Raw genomic sequence first — 17,247 nt, forward strand, 5'->3', positions numbered from 1 at the left:
GATGACTAAAACGATAGGCTCTATGAAATGAACACGAAATTCGTTTACTTTGAAGCCTGTTCATTAATGTGCCTCGATTACGCTGCCTAGGTACCTCGCATGCGTAATCCGGATTCAAAATAAAGGCAATGTGGCAAAGTGCGAGTAGCAATTAGAGTCACAAGAAATCACTTTTTCCATATAGTTCAGTTCAAACCTTCTTTGTTGCCATTGTCACATTGCGCATTATACGGTATGTGTTTCAGATTCTTACGTGATACGTTTGCAAATCGCTAATTCGTAAAACAAGTCAATCAGAGTTCGTGATTTCTATATGACTCATCATATCTATCACCCATAAAGAATTAACGGGCATGCCAAAAAGACAAAGCCGAAAACCGAAATTCAAAGAAGGTTTAGACTTAAGAACACAGAAAATATTTTTATTCTGGAGTCAGAGGTAAACCCGTCCTCATGCATCACACAAATAATAAAGATTTTAATTAAAGTCGATCTTATGACAAAAACACGAAACACTCGGTCGGTTGAGGGCGAAGTTAAAAAAAATGTAATCCTCGCTCAACATCAAGGCTATTTAAGCAGCACAGTGCACACTGCTCGGAAGGCAGAGTTTAAGAAAATAAGCTTCGTACCATTTCATATACATTTTAGTGCTGTGATTCTCGAACTGGGGGGCGTGAAAGCATCAGAAAGGGGTGCGAAGCCGAAGTTTATTGAAAAAAATTCGCGCTCGGCGCGATTAACCCTCAGTTTGTAGTTTTTGCTCCGTATATTGACCGACTTTCATATTTCAGAGCCCTCTCATCAGTAGCCATAAGCTTCCAGACGAGGGGTGGGCAATTATTCTTCTCCGCGGGCCAAATGAGAAGCAGAAAATACGTTTGCGGGCCGAGTCAAAATGTTGGCCTTATTCTCCAGCGTATTAATTTTATATCTAAATATAAAGTCGTGAATTACACTGGTAATAAATTCTGCTCAGTGGATGTGTTGATATTAGGGAATCAGAAAGTGACGATTAATTACCAGAAAATAATATTGATTTGCTGTCACATTTCGAAACAATGCAATCGTGATACATTTCAAACTCTCCTTAAACGCCAATCCGCATTTTTCTATCAAAAGATTAAAATGTATTTCGGATACAACAACGATTATTGTCTTGGTCACTGACTTCCTAGCAGTGTACAGCTTGGCGAAATAACCTTGTAGTTGATCGCAGCTTGTAGTACTTCTGAAATTGATTCACTCTTGGCCGCGTGTATGTCTACGTGTTTTTGTCATTAAACCGACTTAAACTACATACCTTAAACCAGGGCTGTGGAGTCGGAGTCGGAGTCGGTGGAGTCGGAGTCGGTGGAGTCGGAGTCGGTGGAGTCGGAGTCGGGGTAATTTTCGCTTGATGGAGTCGGAGTCGGAGTCGGAGTCGTGAAAACTGTAATAGCTGGAGTCGGAGTCGGAGTCGGAGTCGGTGGGAAAATACTGACTGGAGTCGGAGTCGGAGTTTGTGAGAATGACTATGATTTCGACTCCGACTCCGACTCCAACTTCTCTATCATGAAAACATTTGCTTTCAAAGAATTTTCAATATAATTTTTATGTTTCATAATTCGGTTCGCTCCTACCGACGACTAAAAAAAGGTTATCAACATTCCCGTAGCCCGCGCTATGGTTCGTAAATCTCAGGTGTCCCTTTCGCCGAAAAAGTTGCCCACCCCTGATATAGATAAAAGACATTACTTGCAAATTACAACTCAGTTGCAAAGGGGACGAAAATCGCAAGATGCGTTTTCGCGATGCAGTCAAAATTGATGCAATTTTTGGAATTATACCATGATACTGTGACGACAGAGAAAATGCATCCGCTGGTTTTGTGAAATTGTAAAAATATGTAAATATGACCAAACGATGCTTCCCGCTTGACAAAATGAAAAATATTTGTAGTGTAGCTTAGCTGTTTGGGTCGAACAAATGATTAAGAAAGACTGCAAGTCCCAATCCTTGAATACTTGATTAAGTACATGTAGACTAGACATAGGCTATGGTCTTTGACTACTTAACTAAATTCCATTTATGACCAATGTCTATTACTAGTAGTAAGAGTGTTTGTGCTTGTAATCAGGATAGTGTGTAATGACAAAATTAGTAAGTTCAATTTCTTTATTAGTTGCTGAGTCATACACAAGAGCTACACTTGGATTTTTTATCTACATTTTTATTATACAGGATTGGATATCTGCCATATTTGAATGATTCATATATTTCAGGATATTAGAGAGTCCATGTTATAAAAACTTGAATAAGGAAAGATATTTAGCAAATCTTTATTTCATGTTAATTGCATAGTGGATAATTCGAGCTGTGCCACAATGAAACAATTCAGCATGCCACAGTTAATCATATCTTTGCATATGTTTAATGGTTGTATGATAGTCATTCAACCGACAATGTGGCAAGAATGCCATTGACGAGTTATTGAACAGTCATGCTCCTCCGATAACACTCAGTAGGCGCGACCGTAAATTACTCCGCAAACCTTGGATATCGAAAGGTATTCTGATCTCTATCAGACGGCGTAACACAATGCATTATCCTCTTTTTGTTAAGGGCAATGCTGAGCAGAGAAAATGTTATAAAACTTACTCGAATAAGTTAACTCGTATCAAAAAAAGGGCTAAGGAAAACTATTTCTTGAAAGCTTTCGTAGAGAATAGAAATAATCCGAAAAGGAAGTGGAAAATGATCAACAGTATCATTCATAGGGATTCTAAAACCTCGAGTAAGCAATTGAGTATCACTGATTCGACTGGCGAGATGATGATTACCCCGGGTGAGATTGCTGAATCGTTTAATGACTATTTTTGCACGTTAGGTCCATCGCTAGCGCGCGAATTGCCATCGCCGACTGAGCGCCAGTCATTTGCCTCGACTTCATCGAAATCCATTTATTTGAGATCCACATCGCAAAGCGAAATTGTACAGACTATAGCTGGCCTTCGCAGCAATAAGGCTAACGGTGTAGACGGCATCCCTGCAGCTTTTCTAAAACTAATTTGTCCGTACATCTCTCCACTAGTTTGCAAGATATTCAACTTCTGTATAAATAATGGAATCTTTCCGAACCCCCTAAAAATAGCGAGAGTAGTCCCAATCTTCAAGCAAGGAGATGACACCAACAGAAGTAACTACAGACCAATCTCTATACTACCAACCATGGCTAAAGTGTTCGAAAAGCTAGTCCATATGAGGTTGATGGATTTCCTTGATAAAGAAGAAATTGTGTCGAAACAGCAATTTGGTTTCCGGGAAGGATTCAATACCTCCCAGGCAATTCTCGATGTGACGGAGAAATACTATAAGGTAATTGAGCAAAACAAAGTGGCATGCAGTATATTCCTTGATCTCAAGAAAGCGTTTGATACCGTTGATCATGACATCCTTCTTGCCAAGTTATCGGCCTGCGGTATCAGGGGTGTCGCCAATGACCTTTTCAGATGTTACTTGAGCAATAGATCTCAATGTGTCGATATCGGTGGCATTAACTCGTCGCCTGGCGCCATACGATGCGGTGTCCCTCAAGGGTCTGTTCTTGGTCCGACATTGTTCTTGATATATATCAACGACCTAGCTAAATCCACATCGATGGAAACCACCCTATTTGCTGATGACACGCACCTCTTCGCCTCGTCAGATTACGTTGATGAGCTCAATGCGAAGCTTAATAGAGAAATGACTTTGGTATCCAAATGGATGATGTGTAATAAATTAACGCTGAATGCTGCCAAAACCCAGATTATATTCATTAGTAACGTCATAAGTACTAAAGAATATCGCACTGTTAGTGTAATGGTAAATGATAAGATGATAAACCCTACCAGGGTTGCAAAATATCTTGGCATATTCATTGATGGCGATCTATCCTGGAAGGACCATACCCAGAAGCTAGCGGTTAAACTCTCCCGTGGTGTTGGCATCTTACGACGCCTTAGACATCTAGTTCCGAAGACGGTGCTCCGAGAAGTGTATTTTGCAATGGTTCACAGTCACTTGCAATATGGAATTTTGAGTTGGGGCTTCTGCAACAAAAGTACTTTGCATCCAATACAGGTGATTCAAAACAACGCCATTCGTACCCTTACGGGGTCATTTCGATGTAATCTTGGGAAGTCGTATCGGGAGTGGAGAATATTGAGAGTTGAAGAAATTAAATATCTGGAAGTAGCTAAATTCATGTATCGTTTTCACAATAAACAGCTTGCCTTTAGTTTGGAGGATGAATTACAACTATCAACATCCACCCATAGTCACAATACCAGATTTTCAGCCGCACCAAATTATCGCCACAATTTAGTAAGGAATGAATTCTGCAAACGATCTCTTTTGATAGCCGGTCCTATCATCTGGAATAATGTACCCATTACAATTCGTGAACGAAGCTTCAACGGTTTTAAAAAATCACTGATAGACTATTTGCTGGACCCTTCTAATCAACCTATTGGTCTGTAATTGATGCACTGTTGTTGTTGCTGTTCGAACATGGCTTTCTTATGTGTATGTTGTTCGTCTATACCGATCTCTTTTATTTTTGTGTTTTTGAAATTTATCATTGTGTTCGTCTGTCTCGTGAGTTATAATTTGTATGCTCTATAGGGAAGGGATAGACTAGATGACTTCTCGGTCGTATCGTCCCTTCCCTGTCCATACCGATTATTTGAATGTTTCAAATTTTCCTGGTGAGACGAATTTAATAAATGATCTATCTATCTATATAATTTTCGAGGTAAATTGGTAATAATGCTGGAGTCGGAGTCGGAGTCGGGAGTCGGAGTCGGTACGTTTAAAAACCCAGGAGTCGGAGTCGGAGTCGGAGTCGGTACGTTTAAAGACTCTGGAGTCGGAGTCGGAGTCGGTACGTTTAAAGACTCAGGAGTCGGAGTCGGAGTCGGAGTCGGTATATTGAAAATGCGTGGAGTCGGAGTCGGAGCCGGAGTCGGTGGTAAAATTTACCGACTCCACAGCCCTGCCTTAAACACAGCTATCTGATCGTCACTAGCTGCTAAAAGACTCCAATAAACAAAAAATAAGTGCTTCAAATCTTCTTTAAATTTCAGCTTTCGTTTTTTTTGACATGCCCGTCAATCCTTTATGGGTGATTATTACTAGCGCCATTTAAAGTCATTAAAGTCATATTTTTTTCTATGCATCAGTAAGTCGTGAAATCAATTTTAACGCAAAAATCGCATCCATATGGGGTATATTAAGAAAGTTATAGAGTCATATAAAGTCATATTTTCCTGGTTAGGTCATATTTGAGTTATAAAGTCATATTATTGTATACTTTACATAAAAAGTGCCAATTGAAGCAATTACGCACTAAGAACGTAAGACAATTTCTGATTGAACGAAGGCAAACTGTAAGATTAGCCCACATAACATTACAGTCGCAGACCGAGGAGGTCACACATCGCATTATGAGGTCACACATTGCATTGTGTTGCTACACAATCTGTTTTACTTCTGTGCACTGAAGTGAGACGTCATTTGAAGTTCAGAGACTTCCACAAGTGAAAGAAATAGTCCACGCATGGGAAACTGAAGGAGTTATTGTAAAGAGCGTCAAAGATTCAGTGAACGATCCGAAGTTGACAAGTCAGTTACCAGAAATATGCCTCCACTACAACAAAATTTCAAACTTGATACTGAAAATGGAAAGTTGTGCGTACACTATCAAAAAGGCTCATGCTGATCTAAATGCCCTCGATTTCGGAAAAGATCCGCTTGAGCTCAAAAATTACATTAAGAAACGATTGGACAAAAACGATGTGAAACAAATTATGGAGCTACAAAGACAAGACATTTCACCAGCGCTGTATGAAAACTGCAGAAGTGTCAACCAACATCAGCGTCTGTGGAGCGCTCATTTTCCTTACTAAAGTCATTTTACGTCCAATCGTAACTTTAAAGACTCCAACATTCCACACTACATGAAACTGTACTACAAAAGTGGTTTAAAATAAAAATTGATGTGTATTACTGTTATGTTGTTCATGTTTTACTCGTCAGTTCCATGAGTGACGTTGGTTACATGTAAAAATACACGATTTTCGCATAAAGTCATATAAAGTCATATTTTCCCAAAAATAAAGTCATATAATTGATTTTTTAAGGTCATATAAAAATGGCCCTAATTATTACACATAGTAATCACGGGCACTGATTACCTTGTTTTACGAATTAGGGATTTGGAAACGGATCACGTAACAATCCGAAGCATAGACCATGTAATGCGTAATATTGCAATGACTGCAGAAAAGGTTTGGTGACTTCTTGTCACTTTAATTGTTATGGCAAAATTTGTTGTATTTACTTTATTATGAATCTGGATTGCGTAGACAAGGTACGTAGGCTACGTGATCGCGACATATCAGGAACAGGCTTGAAAATAAAGGAATTTTAAGTTCAGTTTATACAGCCTACGATTTTATTCGACGCAGCAACATCAAAAATAAGTTTTATGTTTTGAATTCTAATCAACTTTTCACGGCCGCTCAGAATCGCTCCACGGGATGCATCTGGCCCGCGGCCCGCACTTTGTCTATGGCTGCATTATACGTTGACGGTACTTACATTGTGCACCCAGAAACACCGGTCAAAAACCACTGATCTAGTTAGTTGTGTTTTAGTTGGTTGCGGATTTTGAAAAGTGAATAGTCCTATAGTTTTAGATCTAATTCAAAAATCAATTCAAAACAAACATGTTTATAACAGTGCCCTTGTTTAAAGCTTGTTTTACTGTTTTTCTAGTCGTGACGTCAATAATATTTATTTGTGGCATCACAGTGGATTAGTATTAACAATAGAAAATATTAGGTAAATATTGCTCCTTCGACGAAAAGGGCTTCTCACCAATGTTATAAACAGTCCAAAAATATCTTTAGCCAGGACTACATCTGTATGCGGCATTCGGACGGTCACTGTCTACATCATCAGAACACCCATTTCGTACCAATGATCTATATCTACTTGCTATGACTGCTGAACCGACGAAGATTCTGAGGGTATCAGCCACCTGACATTGTATACGTCGAGTAGATCGGGTGCAACTAAGATAATGTGTTATTTCAAGTAGCATTTTTAAAAATCAGTATGATTTCTGACGTCACAAAGTTTCTTAATATTTCTTTATCAGTGTGCGTCTTATCGTGATACAGTTCAGATCGAGGAACTTCGCATAGCACGACCTACCTAAGTTTATTTGCGAACGCAAAACTCTGAATTATCAAATTATAAAAACAATGGTCAGCATTTTCGCCCAAACCTACTCACGACTTATGTGGGAAGCTGGCGACTCAGTGGATAGCAATAACAATTACGCAAATCTGAAAACGTCAACCTCCAGCAATCAAGACTCTAGAAATGTCTATATGTTGTTTGGAACGAGTTCCATCCATATCAGGGGTGCCCAACCTGCGACCGTAAAATGGAATTTGTGCGGCGGTCGACACGTATTTCAATTAGCATAAGTTGGCGCCCGTCGACATGCAAATTAAATTTACGAATTGACTCCCGGATTTTCGAGAGATTTTATTTATTCTTGATTTTTTTTCGCGCTGTGCGCGATGCAACATCATTCCGTTTTTCGATTATAATATACTAATACTCTTTGCAATCTGAGCCCCACATTAGATATGTGAACAGCAGATGGAAATGATGCGTCCCATATAGATATATCAACTTGGAATCGTGTGCTCATTACGAAAGAAATTTGTTTCTGGTGCGTTAGGGCGATTCCAATATCTTTCCACTATACTATCTGAAGATACACTCCCTCCAGTAAATCTACCGGTGAATCTGATCACATCAGTTGAGAAAATATAAATGTTTGATAGTAACATTTGAAATTACTAATATTAATGACAAAATTTATACGTCGATCTGAAAATTTTTCGCGCTTCGCGTGACCATGTCGTACCAAGTACCTGTTTATAACATTGTTACTAGCGTTGTTGGTGTGTATAGCAAGCGCATATGATGAAATATATTAATCCAGAGTTTATCGAAAATGGACATGGACAGTTTAACATGAGTATATTTGGCATCTAGTTAGTTCATTCCGACTATCCTTCTGCGGTCGTAGGCTTCCTGAGTAATCGTAATGCGGCCGTGAATAGCAAGAAGGTTGGCAACCCCTGATCTATATCCAATCGATGTACAACAGTCAAGTACTGCTACGTCAGGGGTGGGAAAACTTTTCAGCTCGCGACCCGCATTCAACATCTGATTACATTTGCGGGCCGCACTCTGGTAAAATCGGATTTATAAACCAAAACAGATGCTTTTATTCAATTATATAAAGTAGAGGTTCTTAAACTATTTTGACTGCGACCCAAATCCGAGATTTAGTGGCATCTCACGACCCAAGCCTAACACATCAAATCGTATATATTTAAAATATAATTATGCTACATTTTGCCGGCATGTATATGATATGGAGAACGCCCAGACGGCAGTCGTATACGCACGTAACATCTCTGACTCTACGCGCTTTCAAATTAGGGTGTATTACTTCACTATACGGGTCGTATTTGTACTACTGTCTACTCAGACTATTCAGTACCGACCATTTCGGCGACCCGACATTCAATATCGATGGTATTAGCTAGCCAGCGACGGTTATTTTCTTTATGAAATTATTGATATTTTATGTACATACTTGAATAAAAATCACTCAAAAGGGTTTTATCGCTGCCAATCATTTTGTTATCGCATTGTACCCGTTGATATATTGCCCAAAACTTAATGCCTTCATGTGTCCTGGCGCGCAAGGGGTTGGCATCGCAAGTCCCCTCTCTCTTATAATCCCGCACTAGATCTATGCATACCCGTACACTAAAGCATCCGGTGCCGGACTGTGTGTTTATTGGAAAACATGGTCGGACAATAAATCCTGTCGTGATTTAAAACCAATTTATGTAATACAAAGGTCGACACATTTTTGTGATCTGGCCAAGTTGTTGTAATGACTTTCCTCGTGTCTCGCCAGGGCCTACGACAGCCTCTGGTAGCGAGCTGCGAAACGTACATAATCGCAGATGTCCGTTTATGAGCCCATGCGTCAGAAACATCACCGAGATTTTTATGTCATGAATCAATTCGCCAAAAGAAGGGATGAAAGTAGGTTGTGGCGATTCTTAGGATAGGATAGCAATTTTAATATGTGGGAAAATATCGGCTTATAGATATGTTGATTACGCATTTAGTCAAGATTCAGAAAACACAATGCTGACACCAGCAGCATGTTACCATTTCAATGTGTTTCAGCAAAGAGCTTGCTGTACTTATCTTGCCTGTTTCACGTTCTTTTGCGGGGACTTCATCAACATAATTTACTATTGTCGTAAATGTTTTAACAATTTGGTTGATTTATTTTGCACCTCATAATTTGATAACTTATGTCTCTAATTAGGATGATTGTATTTAAATGGTGATTTGAATTGCAGCAACAAATTAATTATAATAATGTCATATTGCGACAAGTAATACATATTGAATTACCATTGACGCCGGAACAGAAGTATTACTGCCGACAAATCAATATTAATACGTTAAGAACTAAGTCTTAAATGACTTGCAACTAACTTCGCATATAGAGGACGAATCTACCAAAAGCACGAAGCAATCGCTTTTTCAAGTACAATACTGAAAATTATAATCTAAAATCACAATTGTTATCGGAACTAACTCATTTCCGTTTGTATAGTCTTGAATATTTAGCAACCGAAACGTTTCAAAATACGTAGGCCCCGAGGTCGGGCTATTGTGCTAACAATAACATCCGAAATACAATATTAAGATTGCGACTTACTCAATATATTGATAAAATAAAAGTTTAATCAATTCACGCTAGTAATTTGATTCTGTACTGCAAATTTTTATCAATATTTGTATAACGTTTCTTAATGCCTTCGAGGGCCGCACAATATGTTTTGGCGGGCCACATGATATTCTTGGTCAAGCGCAATCCATACGATCTATAAGTTATTTTGCCGTGCCGATAGTATTTATATATACAATACTGTTAACACATAGCACTACCGGTCACTAATAATAGTTTTTCTGGAAGACAAAATTTCGTTTCTATTGATTTCTATGCTCCAGACACTTTAATATTCATTTGGTTCCAGACTAACGCAATAGTTGGTGCTTGAAAATGATGATTCGACTGATCTGCTACCTTGTTTGCCTGGTTCGCAATCCTCTTAGGTCCTTATTTCTTCTATTTTGAAAAATAACCCAAAAAATCCCAAATGAGCCGTCGAGAAATGGTATTCTTGTAATATTCTTGTAATAATTTTCGTATCCGTCACCTCACAGATTATAGGCAAACGACCCCAATTGGGTCGCGACCTCAAGTTTTGGAAAGCCTGCTTTAGTTGTATCGGTGAGTCGGATAAAATAAGAAACAAAACTTTTTAGCACTTTCTTTTTTCCACGGTGTCATGAAATATTCATTTATGTACTGAAAATGAGACTTCTTTGCCAGGTACGACTGCACCAATGTACAATATCAAAAGAAATCAACGAGAGAATGCAAAAATCCGGTAATTATAGATAGTAGCTTCAAGTTAGAAATTTAGCGCTTCCTGTGTATGACTTAATTTCAAACTCGGTATAATATTGGTTAGAATGCTTAATGTTCAGTTTTGATAAATGCAAACTTTGAATTCCAACTTCATCCTACTTTTAATATCATTGATCTAATATTTAATCAGTCAATGTAATAGAAATATATTCTTATTATAGAATAATATTATGTGTTGTTTTCAATGTATTTGGTGATTTCAAGTGAATTTTAAATCTATTCAGGACATCGATGATTATCACGTCAGAAATCATAAACTCCCGTGCGATTGCAGCTATTTCCTATGCGACGAAAGGTATATTCACGGAAAAGCGGTGAGGAATATTGTTCTTTGGCCAGACCATAGTGACATATGACTAGCGTAATATATTCTGCACCATCAGCTTTAGGCGGTGTTTCCATCGAATTTTCATAATGCTTACTAGTCTCTTGTTGAGCCTTTGATCAATACCAATGATTTGTTGATGAAAGTTTGCACATATTGAGCAGTGTGGGAGGTTTCGTCGTAGAATCCATGAATTCGTCACCAATAACGTTTTGGCACTTGTTCCTTTTAAACTTTGTATTTTGGTTGCTATAGCAGCATAATTAAACTGTGGAGGAGAGTTTTAGGACTATAAAAATAGAAAAAAAATAATGCAGAAAAAATCAGAACAGAAGACAGAAGAAAATATTTTTTAAAAAGTCACTGCATTTCAAATTCGGTAAATATCAGAAATGAAGAGGTCATGGCAGCGCTGGTTATTGATGTATTTGAATCGAATCAAACGTATCAGAAAATCGTCCAAACGCGCCGGGTGACGTGACTCAGGACAGAATGGACATATTCCGTAGCAGAAAGAAACGTCATTGTAACATTGGAACTTCATATTCATTGATTACTCCAATACATATAACGTTGCACGTGGTTTACCCAAGTGAAAATAAGCTGGTTTTTGTTTATTTCATGCTTGCAAAAGCGGTGCTTATCGACTTTGTAAGGTCATGTACTCCACGACAATGACTTCTTCAGGATATTTGCATCCGTAAACTTCTGGACAACTGCCACACTCGCGCGCTGCCAATATCTGTTTCTACCGTCTAACCTGCACCCGTAACTTAATCTCGGCTACCGACTTTTGTGGGATCGGCTCACCACCACTCTGGACTTTTTGAAACACTGCTATGTCAGTGAGGTTTGCGATGACGGACGCAGATAAACCTTCGACGCATATAATAGCGGCAGAGAGTCGAGGACGGAACCAACAACCATTGGCGTTATGACGATGTCGCTTATCACACTGTCCACTCACTGTAGTCCTTGATTTCGAATACTCGACGGGCTTGCGTTTAGGGACATCAGATGAGGGCGGGCGACATATGATCAGAGATGGTCAAAGTCCTCAGGCATGCTACTGATGTGAAAGTGACCTATAATCACACTCATGTACGGGTAAAAATGGTGCTTTCCGAGACATGCCAAAACTACACATACAGCTAGATTCGTGTAGCTGCATCCCGGGAGGTAACATTTGCAACTACACAAAATGTAAAGATGTAAGATGTAAGATGTAAGATGATTTACCCGCACGCACCTTTTCAGTGCCATGTATGATATCAGAATTCCCTATTATCAGGCACGTACTCAATAAGACATTAAACATAGAACTCTGCGTTCACGTGTTGAGCGATTAGGAAGTAAACTGAAAGAACGGCTGCAGGATTATTGTGCTATATTTTAGCAAAAAAACTGAGGAAAAGGTCCCCGCGAAGACACGAAGGCCGAGAACCACTGATATAGGGCCTTCCTGCATGACGCCTGTTGTAACGACATCTTTATCGGGTTTGAAAGCATGTTTCCATTGTTTAGGTATGCGACGGATTCAGGGATTGTAATTCTGGAATAGATGAATGTCAGCCCGGCTGCATAATGAGTGCATTTTCCGATGAAAAGTCGTTGATTACGAACAACGGGGTCATGGCACTTGTATGGATATTCAGTAAGTGACGTGACGTATAATCCTACTTTTCTTTTCGTTCGGGCAAAACGATGTTTTAAAATGTCGGGGTGAAAAGACGAAGCGAAAAAAAGCGAAGAAATTCCACTGTATACTATTTATCTGGAAGCAGTGTTCACTGCATTGTACTTCATTTCTGTATGCTCTTAGCCAGGTATAGGGAAACCTGTTGGTTCTGTGACCCATATTTTATCTTTATACTTTTATTGTATTTCCAAAATAACCATTATTATCCACATTACCACTAAACTCACCATGATCAAGCCATGTAGGAGGATTTGAGGATGCTGTTGTGCGATCATTGCCTGCATGCCACTTTCCACTAAATAATCAACAGATCGACACTAATACATTATGATCTCGAAGCGATGAATCTCGTTAGTTGTTTTTGTAGTGTAGTGTTACATAGATTAGTGTAGTGTTACACAGATTTACGTTAGTTTGTAGGAGGAGTAAAATCCGTCATCATTCAGATAGAATAGTAATGCGTAATGTAATATATATCTATATATATATCCATTTTTGACAGTCATGGAGATGCAGTGGACATAGTGTTCTGTTAGGCTTTCATTTTCATTCATCTAATTATAGCGCAGTACACACGGGTTGCCAAACGTCCAGAATTTCTCGGACATGTCCTGAATTTCACTGTAAAAAGTGCGTCCGGGAGGAAATTCTTAAATATGCCTAAATATAAGGAGTTTTGAAGGCATGAAGAGTTGAAGGAGGCTCAAACCTTTTTCGTAAATCAACATAAATAATATTATTATAAGCAGATTTATGCTATTTGAAATTTTTCTCGTGCATCGCGCGATTTAATACAGCGTTAATTGATATTTATATGGGGACCAAGCATCACCTTCGCAAAAATGCAATAGAAAATTAATTAAAAATAACTATAATTTGCGGAAATAAGAGTAATTGTACCCCCAATTATAAGATTACGGTATATTCGTAGAGTTGGTTAAGGCAGTTTGGATGCTTTAGTTTAGTCAAAGACAGTTGTTATAACCCTGGGGGTCATATTCCTTTATTCTGGCGATCGCGAAGATGTTGGACGTCATCAGCTTTCTAAATAGGCCGTGAGAAACTCTGGGCAAGCTGAATTTTTTTAGGCAGTGGCTACTCGTCCGGTACCGGACGAATAATTTTCTCTGGCTATTCGTCCGGCACCGTGTGCCGTAGGCCTATTACTATGGAGACTGTTTGCGTTGTTGACAGGCTTCGGTTTTGTACATTATTTATTCGCATTTCTGGTTACTGATTTGAATGGTAACTGTTACTGATTTGTATGCTCATAATTATAGCTCCGAGGGAAAGTTTACGCCATAATAATAATTGCAAATTGCTGTCGTGAAAGTACCAGAACTTGACGCCCACCATTACCTTTACAAGAGATGTTCACCTACGCTTAATGAAGTAAGAACAAGTAGGATACTGATTTGTATGCTCATAATTGGAGCTCCGAGGGAATGTTTGCGCCATACGAAGAGTTCCTAAGTGCTATCGTGAAATAACCGGATGCAGTCAGAACAAGAACGATTCACTGAAATTCTTGCTGCCTCCACTTATTTCTGAACTCATGCAAGCACCGTTGACCTAACCAATGATACGTGAATTTATACCACCAAGACGGAATTTTCACCTCTGTTGTACTACGAGTACCCACTACCCATACTTGATGTTGCTGCACAGTAATGCTTGGAATACGAACTGAGAGAGACCGAGGGGCTTTTATTCTCATACAACAGAAATACGGAACAAATGGACAGCAGCAATGATGATACAAAAAACATGCGCATGCACAGTATTTGGTGTCGGATAGCAGAGATCGATGCAACCTTGGAAGTCAAGTGGTCTGATAAAACCCGCATGAAACAAGTATATGCGATTATGGGTACATTGTCTCTGCATGATCATTCTGTAACGAATTGTAGTTGAAAAATTATATGATAGTAGCAAATGAATGAATGACAAAATGTGTGGACGAAGTAGGGCAACAGTGGTAATGGTAATCCATTCAAAATGATAGGTCTTTGAGTAGTCGATAAATCTCTTGGTTAGGTAGCTAGCTATTAAGTAGGCCCAGGTAGATATTTCCCTTCAACGAGCGTCTTGTATTATGGAAGTGAACATCTTAAGCATGTATGAAAAAGTCATCAAATACATACGACAAACTGTTGCAAAGATACTGATCATTGGGTGATAATTTGGTACGCATGGTACGATTTAGCAGGCTCCAATACTGCAAAAAATTTTTGCTGGTATTTTCCCACATTCTGTATTGCGAGTGACAGTGAATGCTGTGCATTCAATTTGCTGCTTCCAAGATATTCAAGCATTGATAGTGTGATTTCAATGTGAACATCGATCATGAAAAATAGCACTGAAGTACTTTCAATGTCACAGTTGCCGCTACATATTTTTCTAACAGAGGCATTTTTTGCAGCAGTTACAGAACCATTTCTTTTGTTTCGGGGAAGTGTTTAGTCGAGCACATAGGAGATGATCCCGGTTGAGACAGGAGTAACAGCCACTTGAATTGCTTTTTGTAAGTTGAATGTCGCATATTCCACAGTACCAGTCCTTCTGACTATATTTACTTTGGAATGCCAACATCACAGCAGCCATTACATCATATGCGAAATATTTCTTGATGTGGAGTATATTCACAGTCTCATTAAGGCAGCTGTTGGGGATGAGACAAGTGTCAGACGTGAAAGACTTACTGCCCAATTTCTTTCTGTACATTTCTTCATAGTGTCGGATGGTAATACGATCCATGACAGTATCACTGTAAATGAGGCAGAAATAAAATATGCTGACGTTCTGCTTGAAAGTAACTTACATCTGTCTGTGTCTTCAGGATGTCTTTTTTAAATGCAGCTGGAGCGTCACATTTCTTTTTCGGAACTAGTGCAGTATATGCCCGCTTTACTCGTGTGTCTATTTGACGTCATTCATCATGACTCCCCATGATCATTTAATTCAATTTCCTTATTCTATCATTTTAATATCTTTTTTCTTATCGTTCTCTCGTTTTTCTCGCACGAGTCAAAAAATGCTAACTCAGCATTTTTTCCCTAGTTACGAGATTTCAGTTTTGTCCGTTTCCCCTCATCATATCACATATTTACACTCTGCCAAATACAGGTCTAAATCTCTTGTATGACTGTGGGTGGGATAGGGCCTTCGCACAACACCACTTCTTGTACGTTTGATTGCAGCAATACGAGTCCCTCATTCCTTAGATCTGCTGCTTTCATGCAAATAACCACATTCCGCCTTTTGCTTTTCTTCGTTAGCGTTTTGCTCAAATGAATGAATCTCCTGTTCATCCGTTCAATGCCTGCGGACATTATCTGTCTGGCATTGTTTTCGGTCGTCATGTGGTACAATACCTCGTTACCTTCATATTTACAGTATGGAGGGGGCGTCCCTTTTGTATGTCCATGGGCGGCCGCCAGACCATATTCCGAGGTTATTGCTCTGTCGCACCTTTGCATGACGTCCTGTATTTCGTCCATTTCCATTTGTTCCCCAGTTTTCTTTTGGAGGACACCGCTAATATCTTCCCAAGGATGGAACCCGTCCACCGATTTGTCACAAACTTCATGTCGACAATGATACATCAGCGTCTGCTGTGTTTTTTCCGGTCTGGGCCTTTTCTGTCGGTACGAAACACTCTTTTCCTTGGGAATTGTCGCCCAAACATGTGGATCATCTTCCCCGCAGCCATTTCCATCCAATAAGATCGAGACAGTCCATCTGACGTAAATACTTGCATCGTGCTTAAATGAATTACCTCTTTTATTTGGAATCCTGCGAGATGATTGAGCCACCTCTGAATCAGGGGTTTTGGGCTTGGATTTTTTGCTTTATCCGTCATTCTTTTGAGGAGCCCAAATACCCCAGTGTTATCAGTGATTATTGTAAAGGATAGGGCTCTCAACATCGACTGCCATTTTTCAACCGAATCCTTTAAGGCTTTCAATTCCTTTGTACATGGATCATAAGCCTTTGCCGTTGGAGTCGCCCACTTTTGACTATAGTAAGCAATTGGGTAAACCTTTTCGAAAGGCGGCTTGCACCCCTTTTCCGTCTGAAAAATGATTGATCCAAACCCAATATCTGAAGCATCCGTTTCCACGAAAATAGGAAGATTTGGATCCAAATGGTACAGAACCTTAGCATCATCGAGGGCTGCTTGTGCCGTTTTGAAATCCTGCAGTAATTCGTTGGTCCATAGCACAGGCGTCACTCGTCCTTGTGTCGCAGGAACCTTACCTGTCAGCGCATCGAATTTGGCCAACTTCAAACTTAACTCAGGTATATGCTCCGAGATATAGCGAAGTGCGCCAATCCACCCCCTTAACTCGTATACATTGTGGGGTGGTGAGAGTTCGCGTAAAGCCCTTATTCTTTCGGGCTGAACCTCAATTTCTTTCCCCGTCAAGGTTGCCCCCAAAAGGTTCACCCTTCGTTTTCCAATGAATCATTTATTGATGCTAACCGTTAGCTTCATCTTGGCAAGTTGTTCAAATACCATGCGTAGCAGTAGCAAATGGTCCTCAACCGTTTTTGTGCTTAGAAAAATGTCGTCTATGTAGG

General features: G+C 39.4%; 1 protein-coding gene and 2 long non-coding RNA genes across 3 annotated transcripts in view; 1 reads left to right on the forward strand and 2 right to left on the reverse strand.

Annotated features, from left to right (window-relative positions):
• LOC145434894 (uncharacterized) overlaps window positions 1-17,247 on the reverse strand; it is a 260,858-nt gene that overhangs the window by 40,858 nt on the left and 202,753 nt on the right. The gene's annotated exons all lie outside the window — the stretch shown is intronic.
• Window positions 10,866-17,247, forward strand: part of LOC145434846 (G-protein coupled receptor GRL101-like) — a 75,408-nt gene continuing 69,026 nt past the window's right edge. Inside the window, exons 1-2 of the mRNA XM_080312080.1 lie at window positions 10,866-10,953; window positions 12,489-12,618. Coding sequence (XP_080168206.1) covers window positions 12,549-12,618 — 70 coding nt within the window. The 5' untranslated portion in view covers window positions 10,866-10,953; window positions 12,489-12,548. The remainder of the gene's footprint in view (window positions 10,954-12,488; window positions 12,619-17,247) is intronic.
• On the reverse strand, window positions 14,351-15,545 carry LOC145435762 (uncharacterized). The gene is made up of 2 exons (XR_013914001.1): window positions 15,485-15,545; window positions 14,351-15,430 (listed from the first exon to the last, which is right to left on the reverse strand). It is a non-coding gene; the product is annotated as an uncharacterized LOC145435762 (long non-coding RNA).

This window comes from Botryllus schlosseri, chromosome 3 (genome assembly GCF_051294905.1).
Source record: "Botryllus schlosseri isolate E-star chromosome 3, Bs_hap1, whole genome shotgun sequence".
NCBI lineage: Eukaryota > Metazoa > Chordata > Ascidiacea > Stolidobranchia > Styelidae > Botryllus > Botryllus schlosseri.